General features: G+C 39.8%; 1 protein-coding gene across 1 annotated transcript in view; it reads right to left on the bottom strand.

Annotated features, from left to right (window-relative positions):
- Nucleotides 1–3,595: 3,595 nt before the first annotated feature.
- MAN1A2 (mannosidase alpha class 1A member 2) overlaps nucleotides 3,596–18,002 on the bottom strand; it is a gene marked incomplete at both ends in the record, with an annotated part of 151,258 nt that continues 136,851 nt past the window's right edge. The window contains 3 exons of the mRNA XM_082012028.1: nucleotides 3,596–3,728; nucleotides 7,630–7,745; nucleotides 16,930–17,102. Of these exons, the coding sequence (XP_081868154.1) occupies nucleotides 3,596–3,728; nucleotides 7,630–7,745; nucleotides 16,930–17,102 (422 nt within the window). The remainder of the gene's footprint in view (nucleotides 3,729–7,629; nucleotides 7,746–16,929; nucleotides 17,103–18,002) is intronic.

Here is an 18,002-nt window from a genome sequence, read left to right as displayed (position 1 = left end):
GGGAACTACCTGCTTTTCCCTTTACTCCAGGGTACTTACTGTTCTCCATACTTTTCTTAAGCATTCCATTTTAAGGACCACATTGTGCAGCAAAATGAACACCCAGAATATCATTCAAGGGTTTTGTTTTTATTTAGAGGACAAAGCTAAGAAGTTGACTTCTTGACTGCAGGACATACACAGCTCCAGGGTGGTAATGGAAGCGCAGAAATCTGGCTTCTTTGAAAAGTCAAGCTGTAAGTGTTAGGAAAAAAAATGTACTACTAGCAGATCTTGACCAACAGGAAAGCTTGAGGCATGTATTAGGAAAAAGAAATGAACATCCTTGTTTTGACTGCATGCATATAGGAAATAGACAATTCTGGGATTTCCAGGCTTTTGCCCAGATCCAGTGTGCCAAAAACATACATGACTTTCTGTTCTTTATTTCATCCTGTAAGAGGAGGGGGTAGTGTAGAAATTGCTAAAATGGGACAGCTACTTAAAGAAAACAAGGATTGTTTTGTTAGAGAATACAGTGCAAGACTTGGAAACAACTAGGACTAAAAAGTTTTTTTGTGCTTAGATTTACAGTCTATCTTCATGAAAGTATGTAAGACAGCAGCAACAGAATGAAAATGGCAATATTCTACTGTACCTTATGTACCCAGAGGGAAAACAGTCTGAACTTCGGCTTGCACCTAACGTCATTCTGCAGATCAGAACCTACTTCTCTGTGAAGGACTCAGAACGAGGGCACGTCACTTCAGTCAGAAGTTTCAACATCCGTGGTGCTTGGCTGTTATGCACCCACCTCGCCCAGAACCCATTACCTCCAAACTCAGCTTGCTCTAGGAAATCTCAGAATGGAGAGATTCATGAATGACACAGCGATTAGTCCATAAAATGCATTATTTTTGATAAGACTATGCACATCAGTAGCTTCTGGAGAAAAAGGATAGTTTGTATTTTAAAGAGTGATAAGAGTAGAAACTGACTCCAGCTGTTGGGGTAACTGGAAAACAAGAAACAAGTGTCCTTTATTTGGTACCTGCTGCTTGTCTGCACAAAGAAGAAATAGCAGTACTGTACATCTCCTTTGAGAAAAATACCATCCCATAACATGAAATGGCTTAGGTCCTCAATTCAAGCATTCTTGTGGCAGTGAGTTAACCCATTGGGATTCATGGAGGAATTAATCTGAAGGGTTGCTCTTTAATTCCCAAGAGGGGGATGGAAGAGCAGCAAACAATGATAAGAAGTTTGCTGTTTCTGGGATTCCAGAATTCTCTGAATAGACTGGCAGCCATTCTACATTTGCAGTTATGAGAAGCTATATAGGGATGGGCGTATGGGGTAGAAAGTGCCTTTTTTCTTTTTTTTTTTTTCCTTGCTTTTCCTCCTTCTCCTTTGTACCCAGAGAGATTTAGGAGAACAAGGCATTTTTAAAGTAATAACAGTTCTCATGGGATGGGAAAAACTCAATTTGAAAACACAACATACCTGAACTTTGGAAAATGGAAAATGACTAGCTCTTCAGTAAGTCACTGAATACTAATTAGAAAAATAAATTAATGTGGGACCAGTAAGAGGAATCCATTTATTAAGCTACTCCTGATTTTAAATAAACAATTACTTGAATCACTCTTATTTACTATTATCAGTTACTTTATCAGTTCTCAAATTATTTTTAAGATGTTGCTGCAAATTACAGTAAGTAAGTAACTGGCATGAAGGTAAAAACATTTGAGATTGGAGTTTTTTCCAAGGTCTATGTCTTCCTCCTCTTAAACTAAAGTAACTGTCTGGAGAAAAACACCCGACAACATTTTTTCTTAGATCATGTGATGATTTCTGTGTCTAAGTTAGTGTCAAAGACTAGCGAAGAAAAATTTTCTGAGGAAATTCTACTATAATGCACAGTCAGATATATTACAATAGGATGGTGAGAAAAGCTTTTATATATAAAACTTCATATATAAACATTTTTTGAAGAGGGAGAAATAACACTCCCTTTAGACTGAAGCTGTATTGCTGTAGCTCATTGAAGAGTTCTTCCACCCACTTTAGTAAGAAAACACAATCAAGATCTTTCAAAGACTCCAACCAGTGCACTAACTAGGAGGGAAAGGAGCACCTCACAGCTCTTTTTCAGCAAAGGTGCTAGTCACCATGGCAAAAGGATTTGAAAGCTATAAAGGGGAATAAAAACAATAATGTAAGGATTCTGGAACAATGGTTAAAAAAAAGAGATTGAGATATACTTGAAAAGATGAAACTTCTTTTAGCAAATAAGTGAAGATTGAAGCAGACTCCATTTAAGTGACACTGTCCAGCCCAGCCTAGGAGTACTCGAACAAAACCCATACAGGTAACAGCATCTCATTTCTCATAAACTGATGGAAGAGGAGACTCTTTAGTTTCTTTTTACACTGGTATGTAAAAGACGTTACATTGTTTCCAAAGAAGATCATGTTGGCTTTGTACTGGAGCACCCAGAAGAAGAGGAGTTTTGTAAACTAAATCAAAGGCAGTTTTGGGCTTCTGTCATACACATACCTGCAAAAAAGGTTCCATGAATAATTTCTAAAGAATGAAATTAACTTTTAGGAAAAATCCACATTGTATGGAAAAATATAAAGCAACAAACTCCTGCTGCTTAGCTCAAGGGGAGCATTTTAAAGTGCCATATCCTATATCCTGCTATATAAATCATGAGAGACTGTTTTTCTCATGTTGTCATCTCTGTTTATTTAGCTGAAAGAACCAGGACTAATAAGAGAAGTTTTTTTTCCATGTGACAGGATTTGTGAGGAAGGGAAACTTAGGTTCCTTCCTACCCCTGCAATATGGTCCAGTCTCTGTGACTGTAGCCTGCCAAATGAACTAAGCCCATGTTACTGACAGTGAACTACAAACCAAATGCTTACTAATTGTTTTTTGTTTTTGATGTAAGCATAAAACACAGATCTTTCAGCATTACTTTGTAAAGGGAAAATGAAGAGGCAATAGTTTTTATAGTTTAGAGTTTTAATAGCTAAGGCCCTGAGAATGGCTGCCAGTCTGGACAAACTGATGCACCTTGGAAAATTCAGACAGGTACAGAAAAAAATTAAAATGCTTATGTTGCTGGTGCAGTGATGTTGCTTTTTGTTGTTGCTTTGTTCATGCCATCATCAAACAAAACAAACAAACAAAAAAAGAAAATCTAGGTATTTGGAACCCACTCAATCTCAAGAGGTGACTGGTGTGTTGTTCCTTGCCACAGCCAAGAGCAGCAGCAGCAAGTTCCTCTCCCTGTAAAGGAAAGACTCTTCCTTCTGCTGCTGCATTTATAATAAGCAGTAGATTCCATGTCTTGCTAGGGTTCGAAGCACATGAAGTCTCTGTCCTGCAAATACCACACTAACGTGTTTTGGTCACGTATAAAACAGAACTTTTTTTCAGTTTAACTTATCTATACGTTGAAGAGCTTGGTTTCTCACGCCGGTACTTGCTTGAGTCAGAGGACTAGTTTTATCAAATGTCTGTCTCCTCTCCTGCTTAAAGTCTCAAGTGGTCCATGTAAACAAAACAGAGCTGAAAACAGTCTCTCTTCCTCTTCACAGAGCTGTTTTTATCGATATGCAGGATTTTCTGACAGTGTGGTGTTGGCTAAATGTAAAACAGGCAGAGGATGAGCTTCTGTATTAAAAACCCAGTTGTCTAATGGTAGAAGGTCATCATTGGAGAAAAGCAGATACAAATACCTAGATATCAAGACAGAGAGGAAAAATGGTGGGTATTAAAGCAGGGCAATAGACAGGAAGGAGCAACACAGCAGCTTCAGGCGCCACTAGTCAGCAACTAAAGCTATAAATAAGTTACTTGCTTTCAGTCTTTGCACAGCACCCACACAACCTTCACTAGTATAGCGATCTGAAAAGTAATTTTTATCATGATCAAGCCCTTCAATGAAAAGTTGTTATAAAGACATCATTTTAATCTTTCCAAGGAACCTTTGTTTTTCAAGACTCCTTTCAAAGACTTGCAATGTAAACCAAACATCAAGACACCAAGCACAAGGATTTTGGGGACAGAGGAGCAGAGAAGAAGTTGTAAAAAAATCTTCTTAATGGAGTAAAGTCACTTGGAAATGACTAAATCCTCTTTAACCCAAATCAAAGATTTTGAGGAAGCACAAGAGAAGCCACTGAGCCATGCCAGATATCCGACTTGTCATCACTGTGCTGGAAGCTGGTTCAGCTTCTGGTGGGAGGAAATGGGCCAATATATTGTGCAGAAGGAATTCATAAATGTTGTATGTTAAAAAGCAATACAGAGCAAATGAAGCATGTAACAAAATTAAGGTTTCTGGACATATGAGGAAGAAGAGTATTTCTTGGTTCTTTTTTCTTAATACACGCTTTTGAATGTGGCTGTGCTATACTTTGTAGAAGATCCTGGTGGTAGGGATCTTTGTAAAGGCTCCCAAACTCAACTGCTAAAATTCAAAAGGCATTTCCCTTATTCCAGAAAACCTGACTGTGCAAGTATAACACCATGGGTGTACAGGACCTCTCAGCTCCTCCTTCATCCTGTTTTTGTGCCATCCACAATATGACAGGCCTTGCAGCATGTGACAAGGAAGGGGTGTCATTCCTGTTAGTGAGCTCTGTAACATCCAGGATGTGCACACACATTATTCTGTCTCCTCTCTGCTGAGGCTGCTGTTACTTCAACTCTCCAAATCAGACACTGAGAGTGTCTACTATCTACAGACGTGTGTCACTGCCTGATCATTCTCGCATTGCCTTTATCTGCTGGTTGTATCCACAGCAGAACACAGAACTGAAGTTCTTTCTTTTCTTTCCCTTCCTCACCAATTAATTGCTTACAGATAAAAATTTCTTGCTGAGATGATTCAGTTTTGTCCTGCATGTCTTGTCTCTTTCTCTACATTTTTCATCAGTCTTAAGAGCATCATGCCTTTCCTTTCCTCCTTACTCCTACCTTTGTTTTCTCCCTCTGCAGCTCTCCAAACTCTTTTTCACCACAGCAGCAATGTTTCATCTTACTCATTCACCTTCCTCATTTGATTCACGCTTTTCCTTTGAATAACTTAAGCAACCTATTTCTACATCTTGCTCCTTCCCACTCAACAGCTACCTTCTTGCCACTCATACTGTCCAAACTCTCATAATCTGTCAAATATCTTTGATGAGCCAAAGTATCTGAGCAGGAACAATGCATGTTTGGGAGAGGTATCAATTTTTAGTTTGAGGGGAATGAGGATGCAGACGTTATCATCAACAGGAGAAAAGATCACAACAGGCATTCCATAACACACATTTTATGCCCCTCTTCTGAGGGACATCTTCATTTTCCTCATGGCATCACATCCAACCCTTCTGTCTTCACTTTTATAGTCACTTGAGCTATCCTGATCTTATATTTGCTATTTTATCTCAAGGTGATACCAGTTTCTGGTTTGGCTATGCCAGTTGCATCAGTGTCTGGCAGCTCTCCAGTAAAACTTCATTTTGTCCCACAAGCGGGAAATGATCCAAACCAAAAGCCAACAAACATTTCTGAGTTCCCTCCTAGAACTGCCTCCTTTTGCAATGCTTGCACTATAGTACACCCAGTTACTGAGTGATGCATCAGTGAATTTTCAGATCTCCTTGTAATTATTTATGATGCAGACAGGATTCTGGCGATACTTCAAAGGTCAGCCTTGTTACCACAGAAGTCCCTTAGGAGCAGATTTCATTCTCTGATTTGGCTTTTATAGGCAGATCAATCATATAAGATCAGCTCTCGGGGACATATTGTTTCTCTGACTAGACCTGTTTGAAGCTACTGCCTCTCTCTTAGGGAGTATAGCTTTTTGGCTCCAAAAAATGAACTCAAAGAAGTAACTGCAACAACATTAATGAAGACAACAGAGGAGGTAGCAACAGCTGACTTTCTTTTGATAATGATAACATGGGGAAACAAAGTATTGTGACGATGTAGAGGAGCCTGGTAAGGAGTCAGCAGAAGGACAGAATATCCAGATTCTCCTTTCATGTGATGACTCTGAGTCCCTTCTTGCCAGTGAAACATGTTGTGGTGCCTGAAGTAGGCACCAGTACTGCCACTTTCAGAACCTGCTTTCTCCCCACTGCATTTTGAGCTCCAAATACCCAAAATAAGTCTTCACATACATCAGCCACAGCTAAAACCTAAAAATCTGATATTGTTGTACTCTGCTGCTGTATTACTGTTTACCCTGTTTACTCTTGCAAAGCCTGCATGCCATGCTAGACTGCAAAATGGTTATAACTGTTTTTTCATCATATTACTGGGTTGTAAAGACAGAAAGGGCACCTTAATGAGTCTTTGTTGCTGACAGGTTTGTGCAACAACATATGTATCATCCCTTCCATCACATGCTGGCAGAAAGTGGCATGGATATGTAAGCAGAGGCAACAACTAAGTCTCCTAATAGCAGCTCCGGTCTCATTCACACTACCAGCAGTGGCTTCTGCCTATGGATTTAACCAAATAAAACATTCTCCAAACTGTTATGCAGAAAAAAAAAATAGGGGTAGGGAATATAGCCAACTTGGACACTTTTCTTCCAAAAGTAGACAATTCACAATTCAATCTTGGTAAACTTCCATGCCAGAACTGTATCACCAAATTTGCTGATGTAACGTGAGTATCAAGAAAATTGTCACACATTAGAAGACACTGCTTCATAGGCAAAACCCCAGAGTAGCCACAACGATGTGACAAAAGAGTGGTCTTGATAGCTGGTTTGTATCAATGATGAAAGAGATGAGTAGCCATGACACACTAGCTCATTTTTAAAAATGGATCGCTTAATAAAATCTGCATAACATGTTCTTATCTTCATACTAGTTTTTCTATTCACCTCTGTAAGTTAGAGGTTATAGTACATTCTAATATAGCATTTTTTGTTATTAATTAAAAAGAAACATGGTGGAAGACCAATAACTGAAAATTTTACCTTGAACCAAATATGCAACAGAGTGCAGTAGCTTTTGCAGGGTGGATACTGTTAACTCTGCTGCTGTATAGAAACCCTTTTTCATTATGCAAAGGTGTCCACTGATTTGACTGAATTGAAAATATTTAAGTATGTAAGAGATTATAAAATACGCTTGATATTCTTGCTTACAACAAAAAGCATTCTAGAAAAATAGTTGTGGGATAAATGCAGAAAAATCATCCAAGGGCACGACAGACTTTTGTTCCATGCATTTATTCCCTTCCAGTGGCACACACAGGAGAAACAGGTTCTACAATATCAGACCATGGCACATAGCTGTATAAGACATGTCAAGTCAGTGTATCTAAAAACCAAAAAAGTCTTTTGCAAAGGGAATTTCTTAAAAGGAGATACTCTCTCCTCTGCTGAGATGCCAGAAATCAAATAGAAGTCTCTCTCTAAAGCTCTCTCAGCATAAGCTTCTTGTACGGGAGATTGAGCTTGTATTTTCTGCCGGTAAAATAGGCTGATCTGCAACCCTAAAGCTGGGAAAAAAAGCCCAAACCATAAACCACCCTGACAAGACAACAGATTATTTGTTGAGCCACCGTATTCTTCTAGAATTTAGATGCTAGCTTTTACAGGAAGACGCAAGACTGAGGAGAACTTACTTCAAAGTTTCAGCAAGGAAAAAGCTCTGCTGTACGTCGTCGTATGTAGGAGATGAGGAATAAACATCCTTCACACCAGAAAAGCCACCACTGACTCGGCAATACTTGTCAATTGCCTGCAAAGAGGATAAGAAAATAAAAGGGAGAATTTAATTGTAGAGTAAAATTTAGAAACATTAAAGGATCAACAAAGGAGGTAGCTCTTTCCATGTTGCATTATTCTGTTGTGAATCTCCTTGTCAGAGGATGCTGTGGATGTTAACAGTTTAGGCTGACCAAAAAAAATAAAAAGGGATTGGACACATACAGAAGTAAAATCCCTCCAGGGCTACTAACAACACAACACCTGGCAAACTGCTAGATACTAAGAAAGTATTCTGGGGAAGAATCATTTCTTTCTTGGGTATTTACTGTTGACTGATACTGTTGACAGGACATGGTCTCAGCGGACTTTTGCTCTGTGCTGGTACGGCTCCTCATAGGTAACACTGAGTAGAACATCCATCAGTCAATCATGTGCTGTGAGGTACATAGGAAGATGACAAACATCCCTGGATTTTGCAGCTGGAAGAGTTTGAAGAGTTACTGGAACCCTGTGATTAGTAGCTAGTCATAGAGACTTAGTGAAAGTAGGAATGAAATGCTGTACTCTTCTTTAGGGACTGTTGATTTCATCTTATAAACTCCTCTAGCTGCTACTTTCTCCCCACATTTCCATCTCCTACTTGTGCTCTTCTCTGTTTCCCCTTTATACGGTTGAAACTCAAGTCAGCTTGTGCACTGGACTGCAAAGGAGCTCTTTATCTTTAAAGCATGAAGTTTAAATCCATAAACATTCCAGGCAGAAAGGGGCCAATGGATCTCTGATTCAGAAATCACCCAGCTAGTCAGCTCCAACACAGTACTGCAAAAAGCACAATGGAAGAGGAGGAGACTGGAAAGAACGAGTTAGTAGTTCAAAGAACCTCTTGCCTATGCTTTCATTATTCCACTCACATGCACGACCTTAGAGCACACAAGGATATCAGCCATTAAAGCCAGCCCCAAAGAAATGACTCTGAAATGACTCACAGGTTATTTGTGCTTCCCTGCTGCTTTGGCAGTGCTTCCTCAAGCAGACACCAACTCTTTTAATAGATTCATGCAGGGACAGAAAAGGCACAGTGATGAAGGAAAATGTTTGGCTCAGGATGTCTGTCATTACCAACTACTGAAGGTAGCTACCTGTAGTTCAGTAATCTATGATTCAGCCCAGTAGCCTGTGTGAAGTTTCTCTCCGCATGGTGCTTTAGGCCCAGATTTTCGTTAATTCTGATTTTTGCTAGTTATACTCAACAGAAGTTGAGGGGAGTCAAGGCAGGGGAGCAAGTAAGTTTTGAATGATGTTCCTTTTTTATGCAGAGAAAAAAAACTCAATCAAAATTAACTCTTCAAGGTCCTTACGATAGCCTTTGTGTACTAGAAATATTGGGAAACAAAGGAGAATTGTCCATTGAAAACATGCATGAAGAATGCTGGCAGATGCCATCACTGAAATCAGGTGGAAAAGAGAAAAGGCAAATAAGCACGGTACCTAGGACAGTAAGTCATAGCACATCAGGTACTACAGCTAACCTCCTCCTAGTATACACTCTTACCCTGTGGAAATGTGAGGTTGTTCATGGACCAAAGAATAATCCAGACTGTAAAAAGTTCTTTCAAATTCCTGAAGACCAAGATTTTTAAAGAAGCAAGAGCAGAGACTAGCAAAAGAATGTTACTGGAATGGCTGTGGCTCTAGAGCCTGAGCTTATGCCAAGAAAGGTACTGTCTTTCTTGGCAAAATCTAATTATCTCTGTAATTCCTTATCTCAAGTGGAGCCTTCCCCAAGTTCAGATGGAAATGCTCCCTTTTTTGTTGGGACTTGAGCCTATAAGGAGAAAGTGTCTGGATGAATTCTTTTCAGATCTGGTTACTGGTACAGGCTAAAGCTACACTGAGACTATTTACACGTTAGGATTGAAGATGACCATGTTTTCTCTACAGTCTGGAGAGAAAGGTGTATACAACACATGTAGCCCAACAGCATCACATGCATGACAATCTCTTTGTCTGCATGCTCTTGCACACCACAAGTGATGCTAGCTATCACATGGCAGCCAAACAAAAAAGAAAAAAGGAAAAGAAAAAAATTGCTTGGCTAACTTCTGAAGAAATAATATATAAACTGTTTATGGAATCATTTGCATGTTCCTCCCCACAAGTCCTACAGCCACTAGACAGGTGTTATAGGAATAAAGAAGAGACAAAGCACTTTGCTTTCTAGGCAAGACATGAAGTGCCTCCTCTTGCCACTATCCCCTTTTTTATAATACTGCAGAACGTGACCTTGTCTCTGCTCTGGAGCGTGGCAAGATGGAGGGAGGAAATCTCCAGTGGTTACAATGCTGCCAGAATTTCTAGCCTGCAGAGTCTGATCTTGCAGGTGTTCCTCTCGTCAACAGTTCAGCCACCCTGACACTGTGTGCCACAGCTGGGACAGGAGAAACTTGCTAGTGATTGTGGCAAAATTAAAAGAAGGGACAAACGACACCACTGTTAGGATGTTGTCTCCTTCCTCCTCAAAAATGAAATCCCCAAGCCTAAGAGACAAAACTTATTTATTCTGCAGACTGTAGATAATAGTTAGCACTGAGATCCTAGTCTGTGCTGTAGAGGTCTCATGCTTGGATAACCAAGTGCAACACTGGGGAAACCAGCAGGCCTAGAAGCCTGAAGAAAGAAAACGTGTAATTTATATTGATTTTTTTTTTTTTCCTTACAATTACCAAGTAGTTTTGTAACTTCAGAAATTTGTCCCTGGGGAGACAGACTCTGTCTAGACTGGAATTCAGGTAGGCAGAGGATTTATCCTAGTTGATCAGTGATCACTACACTGCAGGTAGTAATGAACTGTAGAGGGAAAATTCCTCTGAAAGATTGTTATGCAGCTATTCTTCCAAATATGGATAAATATGGATAAACCCTCCAAATATGGATATCCATTATCCAAATATGGATAAACAAATTGTCATTGATTCAGAGGTGCACAGAACTTTAGGACACTGGCTGAAAAGTTTGGTGCTGTAGACAAGCTGCTTAAAAGGCACTTGAAATTTGCGGTGTTCTGCCTTCACACAGACCTGAGAGTATTTGGTGTAGAGGCACCCCATTTGCCACCTGGATACTCTTTCACTCAAGAGCTGAAGACCAGTTTCCTTGACAAAATTATGCTAAATTTATTGCACCCTAGAATGCAGGGAAATCCTAGATGACTGTAAGGATATCAAGGTATTGCTAGTATTAGGAGGCACTGGCTGACTGAACAATTTTAGGATGGCACACCTGATGTTAGTCCCAAACAATTATGAGTACACATGTAAAAAACTGAAAAGAACAAGAGGATAATTGACACCAATCAGCATGGTTTTATAGAAAGCTATCTTGCTCATAAGCTTGATTTCATTCTTGGAGATCTACAACAAACTGGCAAATAAAGGTCACTGCAGGTGTAATAAAAGTTTCTGAATCAACTGACATGGTTCCGTAAGACATTATGATAAAACAAAATAGCAGTATACCATATTAGTATCACTATCTTAATTTAAAACTAACTGACAGTACTCTAAGAACAAACTGGCAATGCATCACCAAATAGAGCTGCTTCTCATAGAGATACACAAAGAGTGGTCTGAAGTTTTATCAATCACTGTAACACTGCTGCTGGCAAAAATGCCATGGATAAATGACAGCAGAGAGGGTAATCCGGTGGTAATTGGGGCCCAAACAAAATGAGTTTCATACAACCAGGTACGTAATTCTAAATCTAGACATAAAGGTTGTGTATCTGCAGAACCATATTAGCCTGGAAAGCAGAGACACTTAAAAGAATTCAGTGGCCACATGAGACAACCACTATGAGTTTCTGCTAGGATGCTGTGGCAGGTGCACACACAGAGACAGTAACCAGTAGCAGGGATATAATTTTAATTTTGCACAGGGCTTTGGGCGAGGTCAAAACTGGAATATGCAATTCTAGAATTCATTTTTAAAACAGGATGATGAACTGACAGTGTGGACATTTGGAGAAAATGCTTTACAGTGGCAGACAAAACAACCTGTATAGTGTCTTAAGTAGCCTCAGTAGTAAGCTTATTACAATCTATGAAAACTCTTTGGAAAGAAAACATTGGGGAAGAAAAGACATTTTAACATGGTTTAGGTAGTCATAGAAAAATCCAGTGACTGACAGATAAAACTAGACAAATTCAAATGGGAAATAAAGTGCATATTTTTAACAGCACAAGTAATTAAAATCATGGAACAAACATATTCAACCAAAAGAAGTGAATTTTCCAGTTCCCTTTATTCAAATCATGAGTAGAACAGAAGAATATGTAATAGTGTATTCTTGCCAAATACATGTGTCTTGGTTCAAAAATGACGCAAAGTGAAATTTCAGGGCCTGTGACATAGGTGCGGGCAGAGCTCATCTAAATTCCTTGAAACTATAACTGAAGGTGCCTCTAGATCGGACACCAGCTCCCTCAGTTCTTCTGTAGGTGTTTTTGCGGTTGCACGTGTGACTCTTCGTGACTATACCAACAACATGCTCATAAAAAACTGCCAGTTTCTTCACCAGCACCTCTCTGTGGTACTCACAGCTTCCAAACCACGAACTCTGAACTCATGTTTCTTTCACCTCCAACCTATGCCTGGCTCTTTTCTGTCTGCTTTACTTCACTAAGTAGAGAGCTACAGGTCTTTCCACTCCACCTTACTGTCAGTCCTCAATTTGCCTGAAGTTACCCCAAACTTAAGGTCTTTTATATTATTTTCACTGTAAGTAGAAACTCTGAATAAACTCTGCAGCCTCCATGGTGCAATCCTGCTTAGTCAGATACACAAGTCCCCAACAAATAGTTGAATCCTTCATTCACACAGATTAGACTAGTAATTGGCTTTACATGCCTATTGTGAAGTGGTGGCTCTTACTGTTTTCAAATAACTAGCCCAAAAAGGATTTTAGTAATTTTCTGTATTTATCCTATCTTGCATGCATATTTCTGTAATACTTCAGCCAGCCCTCCAGCATACCATCATCCAATTTGGTTGGTCCAACACAATTGAGAATGATGTTGTCTCTGGTGCTAAGCATAGATTTAGGGAGAATTAGCCTTTTTTTATTAGGAAAGAGATAAAGATCCTGTCACAGGGATTTACGATCATCAAGGAAATGTAAGATTCAACTTCCCATTTTTTCCCCACAGGCACTGGATTTGGAGAGATATGACAAAACAGGACATGGTGAAAGCACATCACTTGCACTAAAATTCCCAAGTTTTGTCCAAAAATCAGAATCACAGAATCATTAAGGTTGGAAAGGACCTTCGAGATCATCAAGTCCAACCATTAACCCAACACCACCATGCCCCCTAAACCATGTTCCAAAGTGCCACATCCACAGGTTTTTTGAGTATTTCCAGTGATGGTGACTCCACCATCTCCCTGGGCAGCCTGTTCCAATGTTTGACCACTCGCTCCGTAAATAAATTTTTCCTAATATCCAATCTATACCTCCCCTGGTGCAACTTGAGGCCATTTCCTCTCGTCCTATCACTAGTTACTTGGGAGAAGAGACCAATACCCACGTCGCCACAACCCCCTTTCAGGTAGTTGTAGAGAGCGATGAGGTCTCCCCTCAGCCTCCTCTTCTCCAGACTGAACAACCCCAGTTCCCTCAGCTGCTCCTCATAAGACTTGTGCTCCAGACTCCTCACCAGCTTTGTGGCCCTTCTTTGGACATGCTCGAGCAAATCTAGATAATGAAGCCAAAAAGAAGCTGACAATGGTGAAATTAAGAAAGTACAGTACAAAGATCTGCATACACACACAATCCATCCCTCTGCAAATTCCCATTGATAAAAGGCAGACAGAGATCTGGGCTGGGAGTGCTAAAGAGACTTAAGTAATACAGTATACTTAAAAGCCAGGTGGTTCTGCAATTATCCTGGATCATCTCTGAAGAGTTCTTAAAATGACAGAAGCAGAACTCTAACACATCAGTGAACTAACCCAAATCCATTCGGGTAGGGAATGTATTCATCCATTCAAAGAAGCAAACAAGGGGACCACCAAGAACTCAGTCATCAAACACCAGGTTACACCAGGTTCAATGTAGAAAAATAAGACCATTTAGAACTCAGAAACAAAACTTATTTTCCCCCAAAGTTTAAAAGAACTACTAGACTTCCAATGAAGAAAATATAATTCACCAAGAGAAATCTGTAATACAGGTTTCAAAGTATGCTTCAGTGGTTGAAAGGCAAAAGGAAGGCAAATACAGACAGTGATGTACACGAGCAGCAAGCCAACTGCTCTGTGTCTCATACCAGATTCTTCTTTATTTATAAGTGGAGGAATAAACACAACCAGAGCTGTGTGTGGTAGGGAAGAGGGAAAGCAGTGAGTAGGTGTGAGGAGTAAACACAAGAACTTATTATCCATATGCAGGGAACAGAAGACCATGGGGAATAAAAAGCTTCCCAAGCTTCTGTGTTAGTATGAAGGTAAGGGAAAGAAAATCTCTAATTGTGGGAGGGAGGGGTGTGCAAAACCATTTACAAAGGGTTCAAAAATATTTTACGGCTATGTTGGATAATGAAACTCATTATTGAGGAGCAAGTAGAAAAAAGGCACTCTGTAAGGACACAGGCAGTTAAGCACATGGGCTGCTTGATTTATAAAACTTTGATACAGGTTGACAGAAGGATAAAATCAAATCCTACGTTGCACACAGAGAAAACTGGAGGCAGGGGAGGAGGAAGGGAGGGTTTAGTTTGAAGGGATTGTTGAGGACCAAGATATGAAGGCAAATGGAGAAAACTGAACAAAATGCAATTCAAAGACATGCTTTTCACTGTGCTTAAGAGACAGATTCTGGCCTGAAAAATTTACATTTGTAAATTCTTTAACCTAGTACAAAGGACCCAATCGCAGCTTGGATCATCTTCTTCTTACAGGAGTCAGTGTTAGGTCAGCAAGCATTTGTCATACACACACTGGCAAGGAGTAGGTTACTATATCAGTTTCTTTGTCATATTAGAAACATGCATGGTTTGGGCAGCAAGGATGATGTGACTGAATGTTTGATGTTTTGAGAGAGAGGCAATGCATTATGGAATACAAACGCAACAAACGTGGAACCTCTCTCCAGAATAACATAATGTTGTTTATAACAAAACAGTCTATAAGGCAAAACCTAACCAAGACTGAGACACAATCTTAAAATACTTGGACTCTTCTGTGTGACTGTAACTGTGCTCAGCGAAGGATAGGGACAAGCCCAGCTAAATATTCTGAACCTGCCTTAACTATCTTCCACCTGATGAATATAGGCTTCTCAACAGATGTCTGGCTCCAAGTACTTTTCTGGAGCAAAACTGGTTTTAACCTGCAGAATAAAATTTCTCCAGGCTCTTGGTTCATCTCTTCCTTTGCTCTTCCCTCATCTCCTTTGGCTGTAATCAAAATATTTCACTAGTGTCTTATCTTTAATGTTTATTCTCATCTCTGAAACTGCCGTTGAGCAGTATTTCCAAAGACTGCTGGAGCTATAGATGGGAAGTGGTAGAGCTGCAGTAATCCACAGATCTTGAAGACGACCAGAAAGCTGCTTGGCCAGCAAATTAGTTTTGCACGAGCGCAGTACAGACCAGCAGGTGGAAGCAGGGAGAAACATGAGACCAAAAAAGGCTCACAAGTTCAGCCCTAGGAAGCATTTAAAAGGCAAAGTCCTTTGGGGATTACAAATAACTTTTACAATTAGAGTATTATATTGTCATGTGAAAATGAAGCCTAGTTATTCATATAGCCCATAATCTATGACTACCAGATAAAGGAGTTATCCATCCATGTACAAAGGATGAATGAAGGCAGGCCATGAGCTCAGATCTGTGTTAACAGTCTTACGTGCTGGAGTGTGTCCAAAGCAGGACAACGAAGCTGGTGAGGGGTCTAGAAAACAAGTCTTATGAGGAGCACTTGAGGGAACTGGGGTTGCTCAGTCTGGGAAAATGCGGCTTAGGGGAGATCTTACCGCTCTCCACAACTACCTGAAAGGGTGTTGTGGTGAGGTGGGTGTTGGTCTCTTCTCCCAAGTAACTAGCGACAGGACAAGAGGAAATGGCCTCAAGTTGCGCCAGGGGACATTTAGATTGGATATTAGGAAAAATTTCTTTACTGAGAGAGTGGTCAAACATTGGAACAGGCTGCCCAGGGAAGTGGTGGAGTCACCATCACTGGAAGTGTTCAAAAAATGTATAGATGTGGCACTTCAGGACATGGTTTAGTGGGCACGGTGGTGTTGGATTGATGGTTGGATTCGATGACCTTAGAGGTCTTTTCCAACCTTAGTGATTCTATGATTCTACAATGAATCTGGGCTTCTGTAGACCAGTACAAGCATTTCCAATGAGAAAGACTCAGAAGCATTTTCACACTCAGGAATTCGATTAAAGCATTCAACTACTAGATTTAAACCCAGGAAAGCAGCTATACAAAAAACCCCAAGAATCTCTAAAATATATTGGAGTTTTTAGCTTCATTTTTAGAATTGTAAGAACTTTCAGAATTTTTAGAATAAAAATTTAGGAAGAATTTTTAAATTCTGCCTTACGTGCCATTACTTACTGGCTATCTTTTATGATCTAATTCTTGAGATGCTGTAATTGAGTACATCTAAACTGGCAAATTTTTTTCCTTCCAGTCAGACAACTAAAAAAACCCAAAAAGCCATGATACCAACCCGCATATACATATGTACGTGCTATCTAGTTTACAAATCATCTGAGAACAGTTGTCCTACCACTTGTGTTTTAATGGCTGACCACGAAGAAACTGTAATAGCTTTGTCTTTTAATCTAAACTGAGTGCAAACATATGCTTAACAAAGTTATTTATGATACACTTTAATTTCCCAAGATAAATTACCTCTCTTGGGGGCTGTGGACTACTGGTAACAGTAGGAGTTAGGATCAGTGGATTCTATTTCCATGCCTAAAACTCATCAGCTGTATAATGCTGAACACATCTCTCATCTGTGCATCTGATTCAGCAGTTCCAAAACAGCAATAACTGCTTGCACCCCCATATATACCCCAGTTTACAGGGACTTGTGAAAATCAATTACCATTTGAAGTGTTTCAGTACCATAGGATGCAAGTAGCTACAAAAGGAAAATATGTGGAATTAGTTTACTGACAGATAATTAATACAGTTACCTGTGTTGCCTCCCAGCCCCACTGCCTGTACTTGGGATCGTGGGTGAATCTCCACATATACCAGTAGGTCTCAATCACCTCTGGTCTTAGGATGTAATACTTTTCATTCTGCCGCACTGCCACCGCCTCTACGCCACCATCAAATTTGAATGCTTCTGGACCCAGCTTTAATGCTGCGGGGGGGGAGGGGGGGAGGGGAGAGGGGAAGAAAAAAAGGAAAAAATTTATTGCTTACCAATCTTTGCAGAAAGGCTGGCTAGGAGACTGCTATTTCCCAAGCATGTGAGAAAAACAGAAACTAGCTTGTCTTTAAGCAGTCTCATAAATATTTCCTATTGTTGAGGCCTATAATTTTTTTTATGAATAATTTATCCAATTCCTGTGAGAAAACTACCTATCCTGACAGGAGTACAGTAATCCTCTTGAAAACTAATGAAACACTAAGAATATAAACACATTAATACATTCAATTATAGGATAAAATTAAAGTGACTGACATGAGTTATTTAGAAGCAAAAGAAAAAAACCAAAAAGGTCAACATAGACTGTGATGTCCTTTGATCCCACCCAGCACAGCAGGAAAAGATCTTAGAACAAAATCAGGTACCCACCATCTCAAATACCCTGCATCTTTATCCAAACTTGGTTTAGGGAAGTGCTGTCAGGCCACCGTAACTGATGTGCTCCATAATGTGATCCTCAAGTAAAGGGTTTACAACTAGGCAATGAAAACTTAGCCACACCTGAAAATAAATCTCTGAACTAAGAGATTCACTATTTCAGTCCTTAAAGGAAGCTGTAATGGCCCTGTGCCAACACCTGGAACAGTAGTCATATTAAAAGGAGGTACCTGTAGAAAAACTGTTTATAATATGAAGATGCAATTATATGTATTTTTTTATTATACAGCTACACATTATGCCTCCAATTTGACATAAATAATGCACTCTTATCTACAGCTGCACCCCACCATTTGCTTTAGCAGAGAGTTTTTAAGGCACTGAACTTTGAAGCTGCACTCAAGTTTTACAAATTATCAAAGCCATTAATCATGTAATTCCTGTGGGCTAGAG

This window comes from Phaethon aethereus, assembly GCF_964289735.1.
Source record: "Phaethon aethereus genome assembly, chromosome: 1".
Lineage (NCBI taxonomy): Eukaryota > Metazoa > Chordata > Aves > Phaethontiformes > Phaethontidae > Phaethon > Phaethon aethereus.
The sequence above is the reverse complement of the archived record's forward strand: the minus strand, read 5'-3'. Positions and strand labels throughout refer to the sequence as shown.